The sequence below is a fragment of the Xiphophorus maculatus genome, chromosome 18 (assembly GCF_002775205.1).
Source record: "Xiphophorus maculatus strain JP 163 A chromosome 18, X_maculatus-5.0-male, whole genome shotgun sequence".
NCBI lineage: Eukaryota > Metazoa > Chordata > Actinopteri > Cyprinodontiformes > Poeciliidae > Xiphophorus > Xiphophorus maculatus.
The window spans coordinates 4,080,677-4,093,666 of NC_036460.1; the positions used below are offsets into that span (position 1 = coordinate 4,080,677).

At 42.0% G+C, this 12,990-nt stretch overlaps 1 protein-coding gene across 7 annotated transcripts in view; it reads left to right on the plus strand.

Annotated features, from left to right (window-relative positions):
- The window catches only part of sptbn4 (spectrin beta, non-erythrocytic 4), a 79,628-nt gene extending 67,046 nt beyond the window's left edge, over positions 1-12,582 (plus strand). For 3 of the 7 annotated variants that reach the window (XM_023351346.1, XM_023351348.1, XM_023351352.1), the window contains 6 exons: positions 92-996; positions 1,604-1,664; positions 2,703-2,959; positions 8,201-8,371; positions 8,829-8,871; positions 8,948-12,582. In XM_023351346.1, coding sequence (XP_023207114.1) covers positions 92-996; positions 1,604-1,664; positions 2,703-2,959; positions 8,201-8,371; positions 8,829-8,871; positions 8,948-9,265 — 1,755 coding nt within the window. In that variant the 3' untranslated portion in view covers positions 9,266-12,582. Of the gene's footprint in view, positions 1-91; positions 997-1,603; positions 1,665-2,702; positions 2,960-7,970; positions 8,035-8,200; positions 8,372-8,828; positions 8,872-8,947 lie in introns of all 7 variants that reach the window. The other 4 variants (XM_023351347.1, XM_023351353.1, XM_023351349.1 and 1 more) reach the window with 3 other exon arrangements.
- The last annotated feature ends 408 nt before the right edge of the window (positions 12,583-12,990 follow it).

Here is a 12,990-nt window from a genome sequence, read left to right on the forward strand (position 1 = left end):
TTCCACAGGAGGAAATTTTATACGTTTTTATTTCACAAACAACAACGTGAAGCTTCATTTTACTTCTAAACTTGTTTTTTACCTTTTCCAGGTGGAAAAGTTGAGAGCGGAGCAGAGCAAGCTGCCGCCGACGCCGCTGCTGGGCCGTAAAGTCTTCCTGGACCCTCAGGACGCGGCGCCGGGCCCGGCTGCGCTGCCCCGCCTCCCCGTCTCCCCCGTCATGAGGCAGACCATCTACGAGCAGAACGAAGCCACCACACCGCCGTCGCCCTCACCCGCCACGCCCACGCCGTCCCCGTCAGCGGCCGCCCGCCGGCTCGCCTCCGCCGTCGTCAACAGCTCCGGCTACCGGCACGGCGGCGTGGTGGCCGTCCAGCCGGCCGCTTCATCCATCGCCTCCGTCGCCACGGCGGCCATGTTGGTTTCAGCCAATCAGATGCGGGAAAGTGCCAGCACGGCGAAGGAACAGGCGACGAAAGCCATGAGCTACCTGCAGCCGGAGGCGAAGACGTCGCCGTATCTACGGCAACCGAAGATCAAACACTTGGACGACGCGGTGACGCCGCTGATCGTGGCGAGCCGCCTGGAGCGAGGGAGAGAGCGAGGGAGGGAGAGAGAGGAGCGCGCAGAGGTGGCGGTGATGGCGGAGGTGGTGCTCCAGGAGCCCGGCCGGGAGCGGCTGCACAGCGAGCCCACCAGGGGGCCCCGCGGGTCCAGAACCGACCCGCTGGGCCGCGCCGAGCCGCAGGTCCAGGCGTACCAGCGGCAGCTGTCCAGCGAGCAGCTGATCCAGGCGCGGCGCGACGAGCTGCCGCAGGAAGTCTGGAGGGAGCAGGCGGGACGGCGCGACAGGCGGACGCTGGAGCGGCAGACGTCCAGCGAACAGGAAGGACACGAAGGCCGGCGGAGAGAGAGAGAGCGCCACCGAGTGGAGAGGCAGGAGTCCAGCGACAATGACGTGGGGAGGGAACAATCCGACCGACGCTCCACTGGAGGGTGAGACAAAAAAAACCTCAGAGAGCCAGACTCTACAGCAGGGGCGTCAAACTCCAGTCCTGGAGGGCCGCCGTCCTGCAACGTTTACATGTGCCTCCACCTGAATAGAATAATTAGGTCATTAAGCCTCTGGAGAACTGATCTACACCAGGAGGAGGTAATTAAGACATTTCATTCCAGTGTTTTGTACCTGTGGCACATCTAAAAACTGCAGGACTGCTGCCCTCCAGGACTGGAGTTTGAGACCCCTGCTCTACACCAACCACTCAGTACATTTAGCTTTTTAGAAAAAAATTACTTTTAGGAGTATTTTTACTACGCTGCACTTTGAGTAATTATATTATGAAGTATCTCTGCTCTTACTTGAGTCACATTTTTGGTTACTCTACCCACCTCTACTTAACTAATAAGTAACTATTCAGTAAGATATAAGAGCTGGTTTTAAATGAATAATTCCTTAATATTGATGAAAATGTACTAGTTGCATTGGGAGATCATCTCACTTGTGATCTGGGAAAATGTCTTGTTACAAGTTAAATAAATTGCAAGTGGAAGTAAAATAACAAAAACATATTATTTACCATCATAACTGTGATTGTTTCCACAGAGAGAAGAGAACCACCATGGCAGAAATTGTAGAGCAGCTTCAAGAAAGAGAAGCAGCACAGGTTTGGAGTCTTACTTCAAAGGTCAAAGTTCAAAGTTGTCACAGTTTTCTTCCTGTTTCTTAAAGGGGCGGTATTATGTATTTTCCAGGCACATAGTGAAAGTTTACAGCATAATTAAGTAACTATTTTTACATCAGTTGGAATCAAAATGCTAACATTTTACTTTGTAATTTAACGCCTTGAAATTGGGCCTCTGTTTTTTTTTAAAAAGCTCCTCTTGCTCTTTCTGAAGCTCCACCATCAGGAAGTCATCCCAACATGGCTCCTCTATTGACCCTTTAACAACGTTTTTACCAGCGTTGCACTGATTAGCAGCTCCTATAATGAGCTTAGCAGGTGTTTGCTAATTGCTACTGGCTAGTCTGAAGGAGCTGAGTGGGGGACGGCTGCTCTTATTCCTAGAAAAAACTTGGAGTTTGAAAGGTCAAAAATTTTCTTTTAAAAATTCCAAAATTTTGAGATTGATCACAGAAATTTTCTTGAAAAATATAAATTAAAAATGTCAGTTTCAAAAGTCGAACATGTTCAAGATTAATCTAGTTCTGTAGAAACTTTTTACTTTTCAAGCTCAGAAATTTCCTTGTTTTTTCTCAAAATTAGTCTCAAAGTTTCTGAGTTTTTTGGTGGAAATTCGTCATCTAGAATGAATCTAGAATGAATCTAGAATGACTCTAGAATGAATCTAGAATGACTCTAGAATGAATCTAGAATGACTCTAGAATGACTCTAGCACACTGTTGAAGTCATGAGTTAAAACACTTTTCATCGTTTTTTTAAATTCAGCAATCTAACAGTTTTCCTCTTTTGTTATTTTTTATAAATATGTCCAAGTATAGAAATGTGAGAAAACCACAATTTTCTGTTTATTCAGTCAGTATTTAGCACAGCTGACACAAAATAATGTTAGAATTTGATGATATTTTTGTTTAATTCAGAATATTATGATAAATATGTTGTAGAAAGATGACTGGACTCGGGTTTTAAAGAAAATGGCCGCTCATCAATTAATCATCAGTCGATGAACCTTCTTGCCCTCAGGCACGCGGCGAGGTTCCCCGCCTGCCCAACGGTCTGCCAGAAAAGTCTTCCCGTCCGGACCGGCCCAGAGCCCGGGACCGACCCAAACCCAGACGGCGGCCGCGCCCCAAAGAGCCGGGAGAGACGACGCGGCGTTCCCGATCAGCTCCGGCCCAGAGCAGCCAGGCGACGCCGCAGCCGCCGACCCACACGGCGCATCACGAGGGCTTCCTGTTCCGCAAGCTGGACATCGAGAGCATGAAGAAGAGCACCAACAGGTGGGTCTTCAGGGCCCGGCGGGCCGCCAGCGCACGCAGGATGCTCCCTGCTGTCATGACCATCCAAATTAACGAACTCCAATTTCCAAATTCCCAAAAGTTTTCTTTGAGTTTAAACTATAAATGGTTGGAATATTTTAAATCTCTTCTGGCTTTAATAATCCCTGTTGTGTTAATTGATCAATCGATGGCAACGGGGCGCAAATTCAGCATGCAGAGTTACGACTTTTGCATCTGATGTGTTGGGAAGATGCATGACCCGGCTCACATGTGGTCCTTACAAGCTGCAACCGAACCAAAGTTCAGCTGTGGTTCTGCTCAGCGTTCAGGTCTTCCTTCCTCCATTACAGCCAGATTTCAAAATGGAGTTCACAGATTTAGGAGCTCAGACAGGTTTTGAGGTTTTTTTATTTTAAAGCAGAAGAGTCATGCAGCCACAGCGCCTCCGCACTTACTTTACCCCTGGTAAAAATGTGAGAAAGTTTCAAAAACATTGATTGATTGATTGATTGATTGATTGATTGATTGATTGATTGATTGATTGATTGATTGATTGATTGATTGGAAGGTGATTTTCAACGGGTATTCGTAACATTCACACAAGTTGGATTTTTTTTTTCTGTTTTGCAGAATTTTTTTTTTCTGAAATCTGATTTTTCAGATTTTTTTCTGAAATCTGATCTTTCAGATTTTTTTTTTGTTGAAATCACATTTGTCTTTTTTTGTGAAGAAATCAGATTTTTTTCTGTAGTTTAAATTTCCAGCTTGCTAATAACTAAATACTTATTTATTCTTTGATAGTCTAACTCCTGTTAGCACAACTTGAACACAACAATGGTATTTCTCTGCGTCCAAGACGATCGTTATTTGAAGCAAAAATTAACCCCCAGGGAGCCGAGAGAAGCAGCTTTGTCGTCCATGGCTGCTGTTAGTGGATGTCATTGTGCGTCAGGTTTACCGGCGTACCAGAAACACACAACAAAGGTTCCAATGAGAACCTTTGTATGTAAAAAACTATATTAATTATATGTAATGTTTGCTGGATTTATGTGTATTAAGATTCATCCACTGCTGTTGTTTACAGATGTTTGTGCATCAGATTTAGGGTTGTACCAGAATAAAAAAGCAAAGTTCCGGCCAGAACCTTTGTGAAAAACAAAAAGTAAAAAAATGTTTTACTTAACATATAGTTTTATTTTCTACTGTATGAATATAAAGCTGCATTTTACCAGGGGTGTGGTAACATTTAAGGGTGCTGTGTATCTAAATGTCTTATTTGTTGCATTCAGAATGTGAGGACAACAGTTACATGAAATAAAAAAGTTCCCCACAGCATGATGAAACTCCACGCATGATGCTTAACCTGAACGCCACGCAGCCGAGGCAGCTGCTTCACTCGCTGACTAACTGGCTGGATGAAGAGTGCAGCGAGAGCGGACCGATCCGCTCGCAAACCCACACACACTCACCAGACGAGCCCCCACTCTGACCCGCTCTCCACCGCCCTCTGGTGGCCGGTCCGATCACGCACAGCCAAAAAGCTCATCCAGTTCCAGCAACGGATGACGCCCGCTCATGCGCCCACTCACGGCAGTGGATGAATGCGGCCATATGTACATGCCCTGTTATGTACATGGGAAGGTAAAGCACAACTGTGAATGGCTTGAATCCAGTGTTGAATCATTGGGATTCAACCCGTCACCGTTACGTCGCGACTCTACAAACTGTCACTCTGTGGTTCTGTGCATAGTAATATTCTGATGAAACCTGCAAAATGTGTCGCTGAATATGGTGCTTTTAGATTGAATTCAATGTGGTTTAGTTCTCTGATGGGAAAAAGAATGTACACCCTTCTTTACTTCTTTTACAAGCTTTTATTGTACAAAACCACATAACCGGTCACTCACAGTCATTATTTAATTAGCCTAGAAAGTTCGGTTCAGTCTCGGTTCGGTTGAAGCGATCTCTGGTTCAGTTCAAATGCATATGCGAAGGCCAAGCGGACTAGAGGCCGCTTCAAAAGCAGGAAGTGGACTACAGTGCAGAAAAATGCTACAAACAAAAATTCTGCAACCACAAGAAATTGAAGCAAAAGGGAAAATCCTGCAAACACAGCAAATATAAAACACTCCACAAAATGGAAGTCCTCCAGACCACTAGGGGGAGTTTGGCATTGGTAATGTTACCAACATATGTAAATATCCTGATGTTTTATAATATTGTATAAGACAATATAGATAAAAGACAAGATATTCCAGCTTTGCTGAGGGTCTGGTCCCATCTTATTTGATGGTTGATTGGCTCCAACCATCTTATTTGATGGTTGGCTCCCCCTAGTGGCCTGGAGGACTTTTCTGTTAAATTCTTGCTGCTGTTTTTGCAGCATTTCCTCTTTTACTTCTACCTGCTCTTTACTGTTTGCAGTGTATTTGTTTATTTGGAGTTTACCTCATTTAAGTGTTTGTGGCGCGTTGGCACCTGTCGGCCACTGTAGGAAAAACACTTAAAGGGACGGTGTTATGTGTTTTCTAGGCACATAGTGCCATTTTATGTCATAATCAAATAATTATCTTACTTTCAATTGCTATAAAAACACCGAGTTGCTGTGAAATTGGGTCTCTGTCTCTTTAAGAAGTTCCTAATCCATCCGACAATCTGCCTTCAGCACATTATCGAAACAATGCTCCTCATTATGCCGTTTACAACCGTTCTCAGGAGTGTTGGACTGAGTAGTAGGTCATATAATAATGAGCTCAGCAGGCGCGTAGTTCCACCAGGTGTTTGCTAATTGCTGCTGACTAGTCTGAAGAAGCTGAGTGGAAGAATCGCGCTCTGTGAGGCAGAAGCTTCTTTCTAAATACTATAAAACCTGCAAGGGTGTGCTTAATTTTTCCACAGTGTTTCCATTTTGGCGTAATCTTTTATTGCTCAACAAATTATTCATTAATTACAAGCACTTTCTCATATGCACCTTAGTTTTTTGCTCCTTTGCAGATGTTTTATCAGAATATAAAGCTGCATTTTATTACCTCCAAGTACTGTGCACACGTTTAAGACCTTAAAACTTGTTTATTATTTTAATGCGGCATTTAGTTTATAAATTTGAAGCAATCACCTTAGAAATGTTTTCTTTATTTGAGATAAAGGTTAAATTGGTTTGTTTTCACATGAAATAGCATCAAACTTATAAGATTTTATGAAATAGCTTCCATTTTTTGACAATGAAGATTCTCCCTTCTTTATTTTCTCCCAACTGAAGGAAACTGAGATCACCTCTGTAAATTATTTATGGAAAATCAGGCCAGGCTTCTCATTGGTGGATCAATCAAATATCTAATAGGTCGAAGACTTTTGCACAGTCTCTATGCTTCCTCTCAGTTGTTTTGCTTCATGCATGTGGTCGCATTAACACAGGGGTGTCCAAACCTTTTGTCACATTGGCCAAAATCATTGAGCCAAAAGAACTGACAGGCCAAAAAAAATAAAAATGAAATTAACCAAATAAAGTTTTTTTTTTCAGGAAAGGGAAGTGAAAATTAAAAATAAATCTATCATTTAAAATCGTTTGGGTTAAGAATAAATGTATTTATTGTTTTTAAAAATAGCCTTTTGGCTAATTCTGGCACATTTACAAAAATGTTAGTTAAGGTTTATTTTCCCCACCAAATAAATTAAATTAATTTCCAAATTCCTTTGAGCTGAATTAAGCAGCTGCATTTCCATTGACCATAAAATGGCAGAATTTGACATTTTGAAAATAAATTTACTTAAGAGAAAAACATTTTTAGCATCACATAAGTCACATCATCAACAACCGGATGTTACCACTGACAGAAACTACGAAGAAGAACACAACAGGAAGTAGTTTTAGGATTATGTTTTTTAATGACTGATCGCATAAAGAAACTTTTTCAGGTGTGTTTATAATTTAGTTTCATGTTTAATGGAAGCGCGGCAATTGTGAAATTGTTTTTTATTTTGACATTATTAACAAAGTTTAGCAAATATTTGTAATGGAAACGCTGCCAGTTATAAGAGCGGGATTTAAGGCACTTTCTTTCAAAACGCTTTAATAAATTAAATAAAAGTTGTCGGCTTTTCTGTAAAATTTCTACATGTTATTAATAACCTTAATTGTTAAAAAAATGAATACTCTGTTATGGCTGAAAAACCTCTCACAATATAAACGTTTTATCTCAGTCAATCAACAATTATTGATTAGTTTTTTGTTCTAAATATCTGAAATATTGCCTAACTGGTGGTGTGACCTTTCCAGTTTTCACTTTACGTCAAATGTTTTTGATTTTTAAGCAGTTATGAGGCGAAACCTCAAACTGCTGCTGCACAAGTTAGCAGGTTGTTGCTAGGCAACCATAGAGTGAGAGAGTTAGCTGACCACCAACCTAACTTAGCTGGGTAGGTTTAGCAGCTAACGTCTTTATTATGCCTACATCTCCCAGAATGCCGTCTGGTTCTGGATCAATGTTCATTGACATTATTGAATATCTATTGATATTGATCATTTGTCTATAGTGATTTATATTGTTATTGATTTATTGTCCAGCCACACTTTTTGTTGAACTCAACATTTTTCACTGTAAAAAAATTATGTTGATAATAATTTTACCCTAATTAAAAATATAAAGTCTCCATTTTTATCAGTCATTTGTGATGGACGGGTCAAATCTGTTTTATTCTTACACGGCCACAAAAATGTCAGTCCAAGAGCCAGAAATGGCCCCCGCGCCTCACTTTGGACACCCCTTGGTTCAACAGATGTAACCTAGTTGAAAAAAATTGCATTTAACCAAACTCTTCTTCTGTTTCTGTGTTTTTCCCCGCTGTGCTTCCGGCTCTCCCTTCGTTCTCCTCCAAGGTAAGTCATAGTCGGGCGCCGCACGCTGGATCACCGAGCCGTACGTAGCTCCGCCCCTCCCCTCCCACTCCACCGCTCCACCCCCCCTCCCAGGTCATCCGTGTGTGCGCCCGTTCATTTGTGTTTGTCCAGCAGTGTAAATCCTCCTCCCTTCTTGGGGCTGGTCCATCCCGCCTACCTACCTGTCTGCTCTGGTCAGGTGAGTCAGGTGTTAGCCTAGCAACAGAATCTCTGCAGCTCTTCCTGACTCCTCCCAATCTCCCCTTCCTACCTGCCCCAACCCCCCCACCCTCCCCTTATGCCATCACTTCTCCCCCCTCCTCCTCTTCCTCTTGCCACCTCTCCCCCTCCTCCCCGCACCACAGCAGGTCATGGGTCAACCTGTACTGCGTGCTGAACAAAGGGGAGCTGGGCTTCTACAAGGACGCCAAGAACACGGCGACGCCCTACAACAACGAGCCGCTGCTCAGTCTGTCCCACTGCCACTGCGACGTCACCAATGGATACAAGAAGAAGAAGAACGTCTTCACGCTCAAGTGAGGGCCGGCCGCCATGTTTGGTTTCAGCTAGCATGATAGCATGTTAGCATCGAGGGCTGCTGAGTGACATCATCCATTGGACCTCATCCATCCTTCATCCAACCATCCATCCAACCAATGTCCATCCATCCATCCATCCATCCATCCATTCATCCATCCATCCATCCATCCATCCATCCATCCATCCATCCATCCATCCAGTAGTTTCAGGATTTTGTATTTGTAAATTAGAAACGACTGAAAGAACTGGGAACTCTGGAGATTTAGTATGAAATTGTAACACCAAACAACGTGTCTGATCGCTGCTGGAATTCTGAAAATATTCAAACTAAACTTTGTCTTCTATTTTTTGTGTTGTGTCTTAAGTAAGAAACTCTTTTAAACTTACCAGCTATCAGTCTGTAGTTTGGATCTACATCATTGGAACATTTAACCTTCCTTTCTCCCGCTGCAGAACGAAGGATGGCAGTGAATTTCTGTTTCATGCAAAAGACGAGGTGAGATTTCCGTAGTGTTGTTTTGTTGTTCTGTCTCGATCCAAACGGCTGACCCTGTTTGTCCGTGTCCCCACAGGAGGACCTCAAAGTGTGGGTGAACAACATCACCGCCAGCATTTCAGAGCACGAGGAGATCGCCAAATGGGGCCAGCCCCAACCAACTACCTCATCCACCGACGAAGGGACGCGGCGAGACGGCAGCAAGGTGGACAACCGGTCCGACCGCGGCGGCGAGCGCTCCGACCGTGGAGACCAGATAGAGCGCGCGGACAAAGAGAAGGAACGGGAGAAGGAGAAAGAGAAGGAAAAGGAGAGGGAGAGAGGGGAACGCTCAGAGAAGTCAGATCGGGCAGGAAAGTCGGACGGAAAACGCTCAGAGAAGAAGAAGAAATGAGCGTGGCGACAGACGTTTTGGGATTAAAACCTACGAACTCTGGATGGACAGGAGGCGGGGCCACAGACCGAAGGTGGAGGCCCCTCTTCTTCGCTCCAGCAGCTGGGCTTGGATGGAGAGCAACAGACTGACCCGGCTCACCCACAGGACGGATTAGATCTTTTTCCGTCGCCTCCTGGTGGCCGCTTCAGAGAACTGCGAATGGATGACGTTTTTTTTTAACAAAACAAAAGTAGGAGAAACACAAGCATCACTTTAATTCAAAGGCTGTTACTGATTGCTGGTAGCGCGGTAAAACGTAGCTCATGCTGTTCCATGTTGGTTTGTTTTCTGAGATGAACTGTACACTGCAAAAACACAAGATCTTACCAAGTTTTTTGGTGTAGTTTCTAATCCAAATATCTCAGTGGACTTGAAATAGAGACAAAACTAATTAAACTTTTCATGAAGATGCAGCAGCTTCTTTAAAATTCAATAATTCCTTAATATTGATTAAAATGTTCTAGTTGCACTGGTAGATTATTATAAAACAAGCTGCAACATCTTGATGAAAGGTTATTTGTCAGTTAGTTTTGCCCTATTTCAATTGTATTCAGATATCCGTATTAGAAACCAGACCAAAAATACTTGGTAAGATTTAATTATTTCGCAGTGTACCTGTACGTAGCTCTGTCTGTCCTATCTACTGTAATTATCTGTTTGTCTGTAAGTGGAGACATGGCCCACTATCTCTTATCAATCCTCAGAAATCAAAAGGGAAGGAAATGGTCCCAGAAGGTGGAATCGTTTCGTTTTGTTTTGTTTCTTTACACCTTGTTAGTGAAAAATCCACCTGGTTTTGTTGTGACGCCATCAAAACGTTTCCATGGACGAAGCAGCACCAGAACTGTTCTCAGTTTCTAATGTTTCATGATTCAAGAAAAGAGCAGAAGAGAAAGATAAATATATATGATCTAATAATTCCTTATTATTGTTTTAAAAAATAAAGTCCTAGTTCTGCTATCAGATTATTTCACTTATCACATGGGAAAAATGTTTTCAGTGAAGACAGTCTGGCAGTGTTACTAGTACTTTATTTTTTAATCAGTATTAAGTAGTTATTTATGTAATACATGGTTTTAAAACTTTTAAAGTTTTCCTTCAGTCTGACAGTTGTCACCATGGATCATAATATCTAATAGAAACTGCCCAGCCTGTGACTTCTGTTTCTTGCGGAAACTTGCGTCGTTGCAGTTGGGGGTTAGTTGGGAAATAGCCTTAATGTTTGAATCCCAGGAGCCTCGTTCAATAAAACATAATTTACCTACTCATTACATAAAGATTACAGATTTTGAGGAACTGTACAGGCTACATCTTCTATTTTTGTATCCAAAAAGTCTACTTGAATGTCATTTTGATCAACTTGTTTTCGAGGTTTTCATAAATCTCAAGTTTCTGTATAAGCGCAGAATCTGTTGATTTTAATGAACGGGTTCTCCTGGGTAGGAACCGGTTCTCTTCTGCTCTTTTGTTCTCTTCCATCAAACCTTGTTGGGTTTGATCTTTGATTCATTTCCCACATATCTGTCGTTCATACTGAACAGTCTTGTTGATGTCTGAATGTGTGCGCCGCCGCTCTTTCCCAGGGTCTCCACAGCTCTCAGGTTTTGTTGGTGTGAGGATGTTTGTCCCCTCAGTCTTCCAGGAATGTTCCATAACACAAATCGCTCGTATAACGTTTCTTTTTTTTTTACTTAAGTCTTTGTGAAGACCCTCATGGTAACATCAGAAATCCTCTGAGTCCCAAACTTCTCCCCGATCACAACCTGAATCTAAATGATGTCAAGTCGCGATAAAACCATCTGCATGGTTTCTTTATAAGACTCACTCATCTTTGCAGTCCAGCCGTATTTTGGTTTATCCCATGGAAACTCGTAAAAAAAGCCATAGAAGTTGGTGGAATTGTAAAAATCTACTGTCATTGCACCACAGAAAACATTTATTTATTACCATGTGATTTTAATTTCTTTTTATTTTGTATTTAGCATCTTTTCTGCTCCAGGTAAGGAAGTTTCTTCAGAGAAAGTGACCTGAACATTTAGTAATGCCCCCTTCACACCGCATCAAAACAGAACTGATGTTTCCTGGAACTCCAAGAAAGTTTAAAATGAACCGCAGCAGTTTATTTCAAAACTTAAGAGCATTGATTTAAAATCTAGCATTAGGATTTCTTATTCAAAACCCTCCTGTTACACTCAAAGGAGGTTTTAACATCTGGTAGTCTGGTAGATTTGGCTCAATTTTGCACCAGTGTTCCCAAACAAATCCCAACATTTGTCACGTTTTCAGCTGCTGCGGTTCTCTTTCACACTGCACTGTCAAACAAACTACACTACTGGAAAAACCTGTTCCCCTCCTCGCCTGTAGGAGTGCTGCTCCAAAAGCCCCTAAAGGAAACAAGACGGAAACCTTTCAAGAAGAAACTGAGCGCAACTGAAATAGAGACGTGTCAGAGTTTAGCAGTTGTAGGATTTCTCTTCTGTCTTTGGTTAAAGACCACAATCATTTTCTCTCTCAACTACAATCTGGTTGTATTTACCCAAAATGCCTTGCGTTGTAGTCCTCCTACCTCCTAAAATGTTTTTTAGAGCGTATTAGTGGTTTTCGTGGGGTTTGGTTTGGTTCTGGTGTGATCGGGGCATAAGAAGCGGGTTGAGTCCTGCAGGTTCAGACTTTCATCATGTGGTTTTGCTTTAGTTTAGCAACATAAGGAACATGTTTTTATTTCCTCAAGGTCTCAAATATTCAAATTATTTTTAAATACAAAACAGACAAAGCATAAACTTCTTTGCAGTTTTAACAAATCGCTTTATTGTTTTCCCAAATCCTGCAAAGCCCAGTGATAAAAATGACTTTAAAACCGTCTTCTTTATTTCTATTTATCCCAGATTGTCTTGAGAACAATTTTGTCTGTTTTGTTTTTATGCATCTGCATCAAGTGTGAATATCAGATCAATGCGAACATTTACATGCATGCCGAACACGATGGCCACAAGTCGGAGGCAAAGGAAGCAAAATTTGGAGAAACTTTGCAGAAGAAGACTGACTGACACCGCAGGTCAAAGTTCACCGATGCCACCATGACCTCACGTGAAACAATCATATTATTTGTAGATCTACTTTTAAACATCACGGCACAGATGTTAGGAATGGGTCTGAAAACGGAACATGGTTTGGATGAGCTCTGCCTGTCTGTGTGCGTCTTTACTGTCCTGTTCACATCGGCCTGTCAGCCCCAGATATAATCACCAATAAAATACCTTTTGGTTACTCATGCACTGCAGTGGAGCTGGTGTTTTCTTTCTTTCTCCGGGAATCTGGAAACAAGAAGACGAATTCAGGTTTAAGATTTTTGACACCAAAATCCTAAAATGTTGGTTTTTGAAAAATCGAAAATGTCTGAAATTGTCGAATTTCTCTAAAATATACTCAAAACATATATATTTCTTGACAAAAACGAATGTAAGGAAAAGGAAATACAATATATATAAATTTCTTCACAAAAATGCAAAATATAAAATTGTTGATGAAAAAAGGAAATACAAAATACATTTCTTGACAAAAATGCATGTGCAAGGAAAAGGAAAAACTAAATCTATACATTTCTTGACAACAATGGAAAAACAAGTAAATTTCTCACGTTGAAAATGCATATATGAGGAAAAGGAAAAACTTAATATGCACAT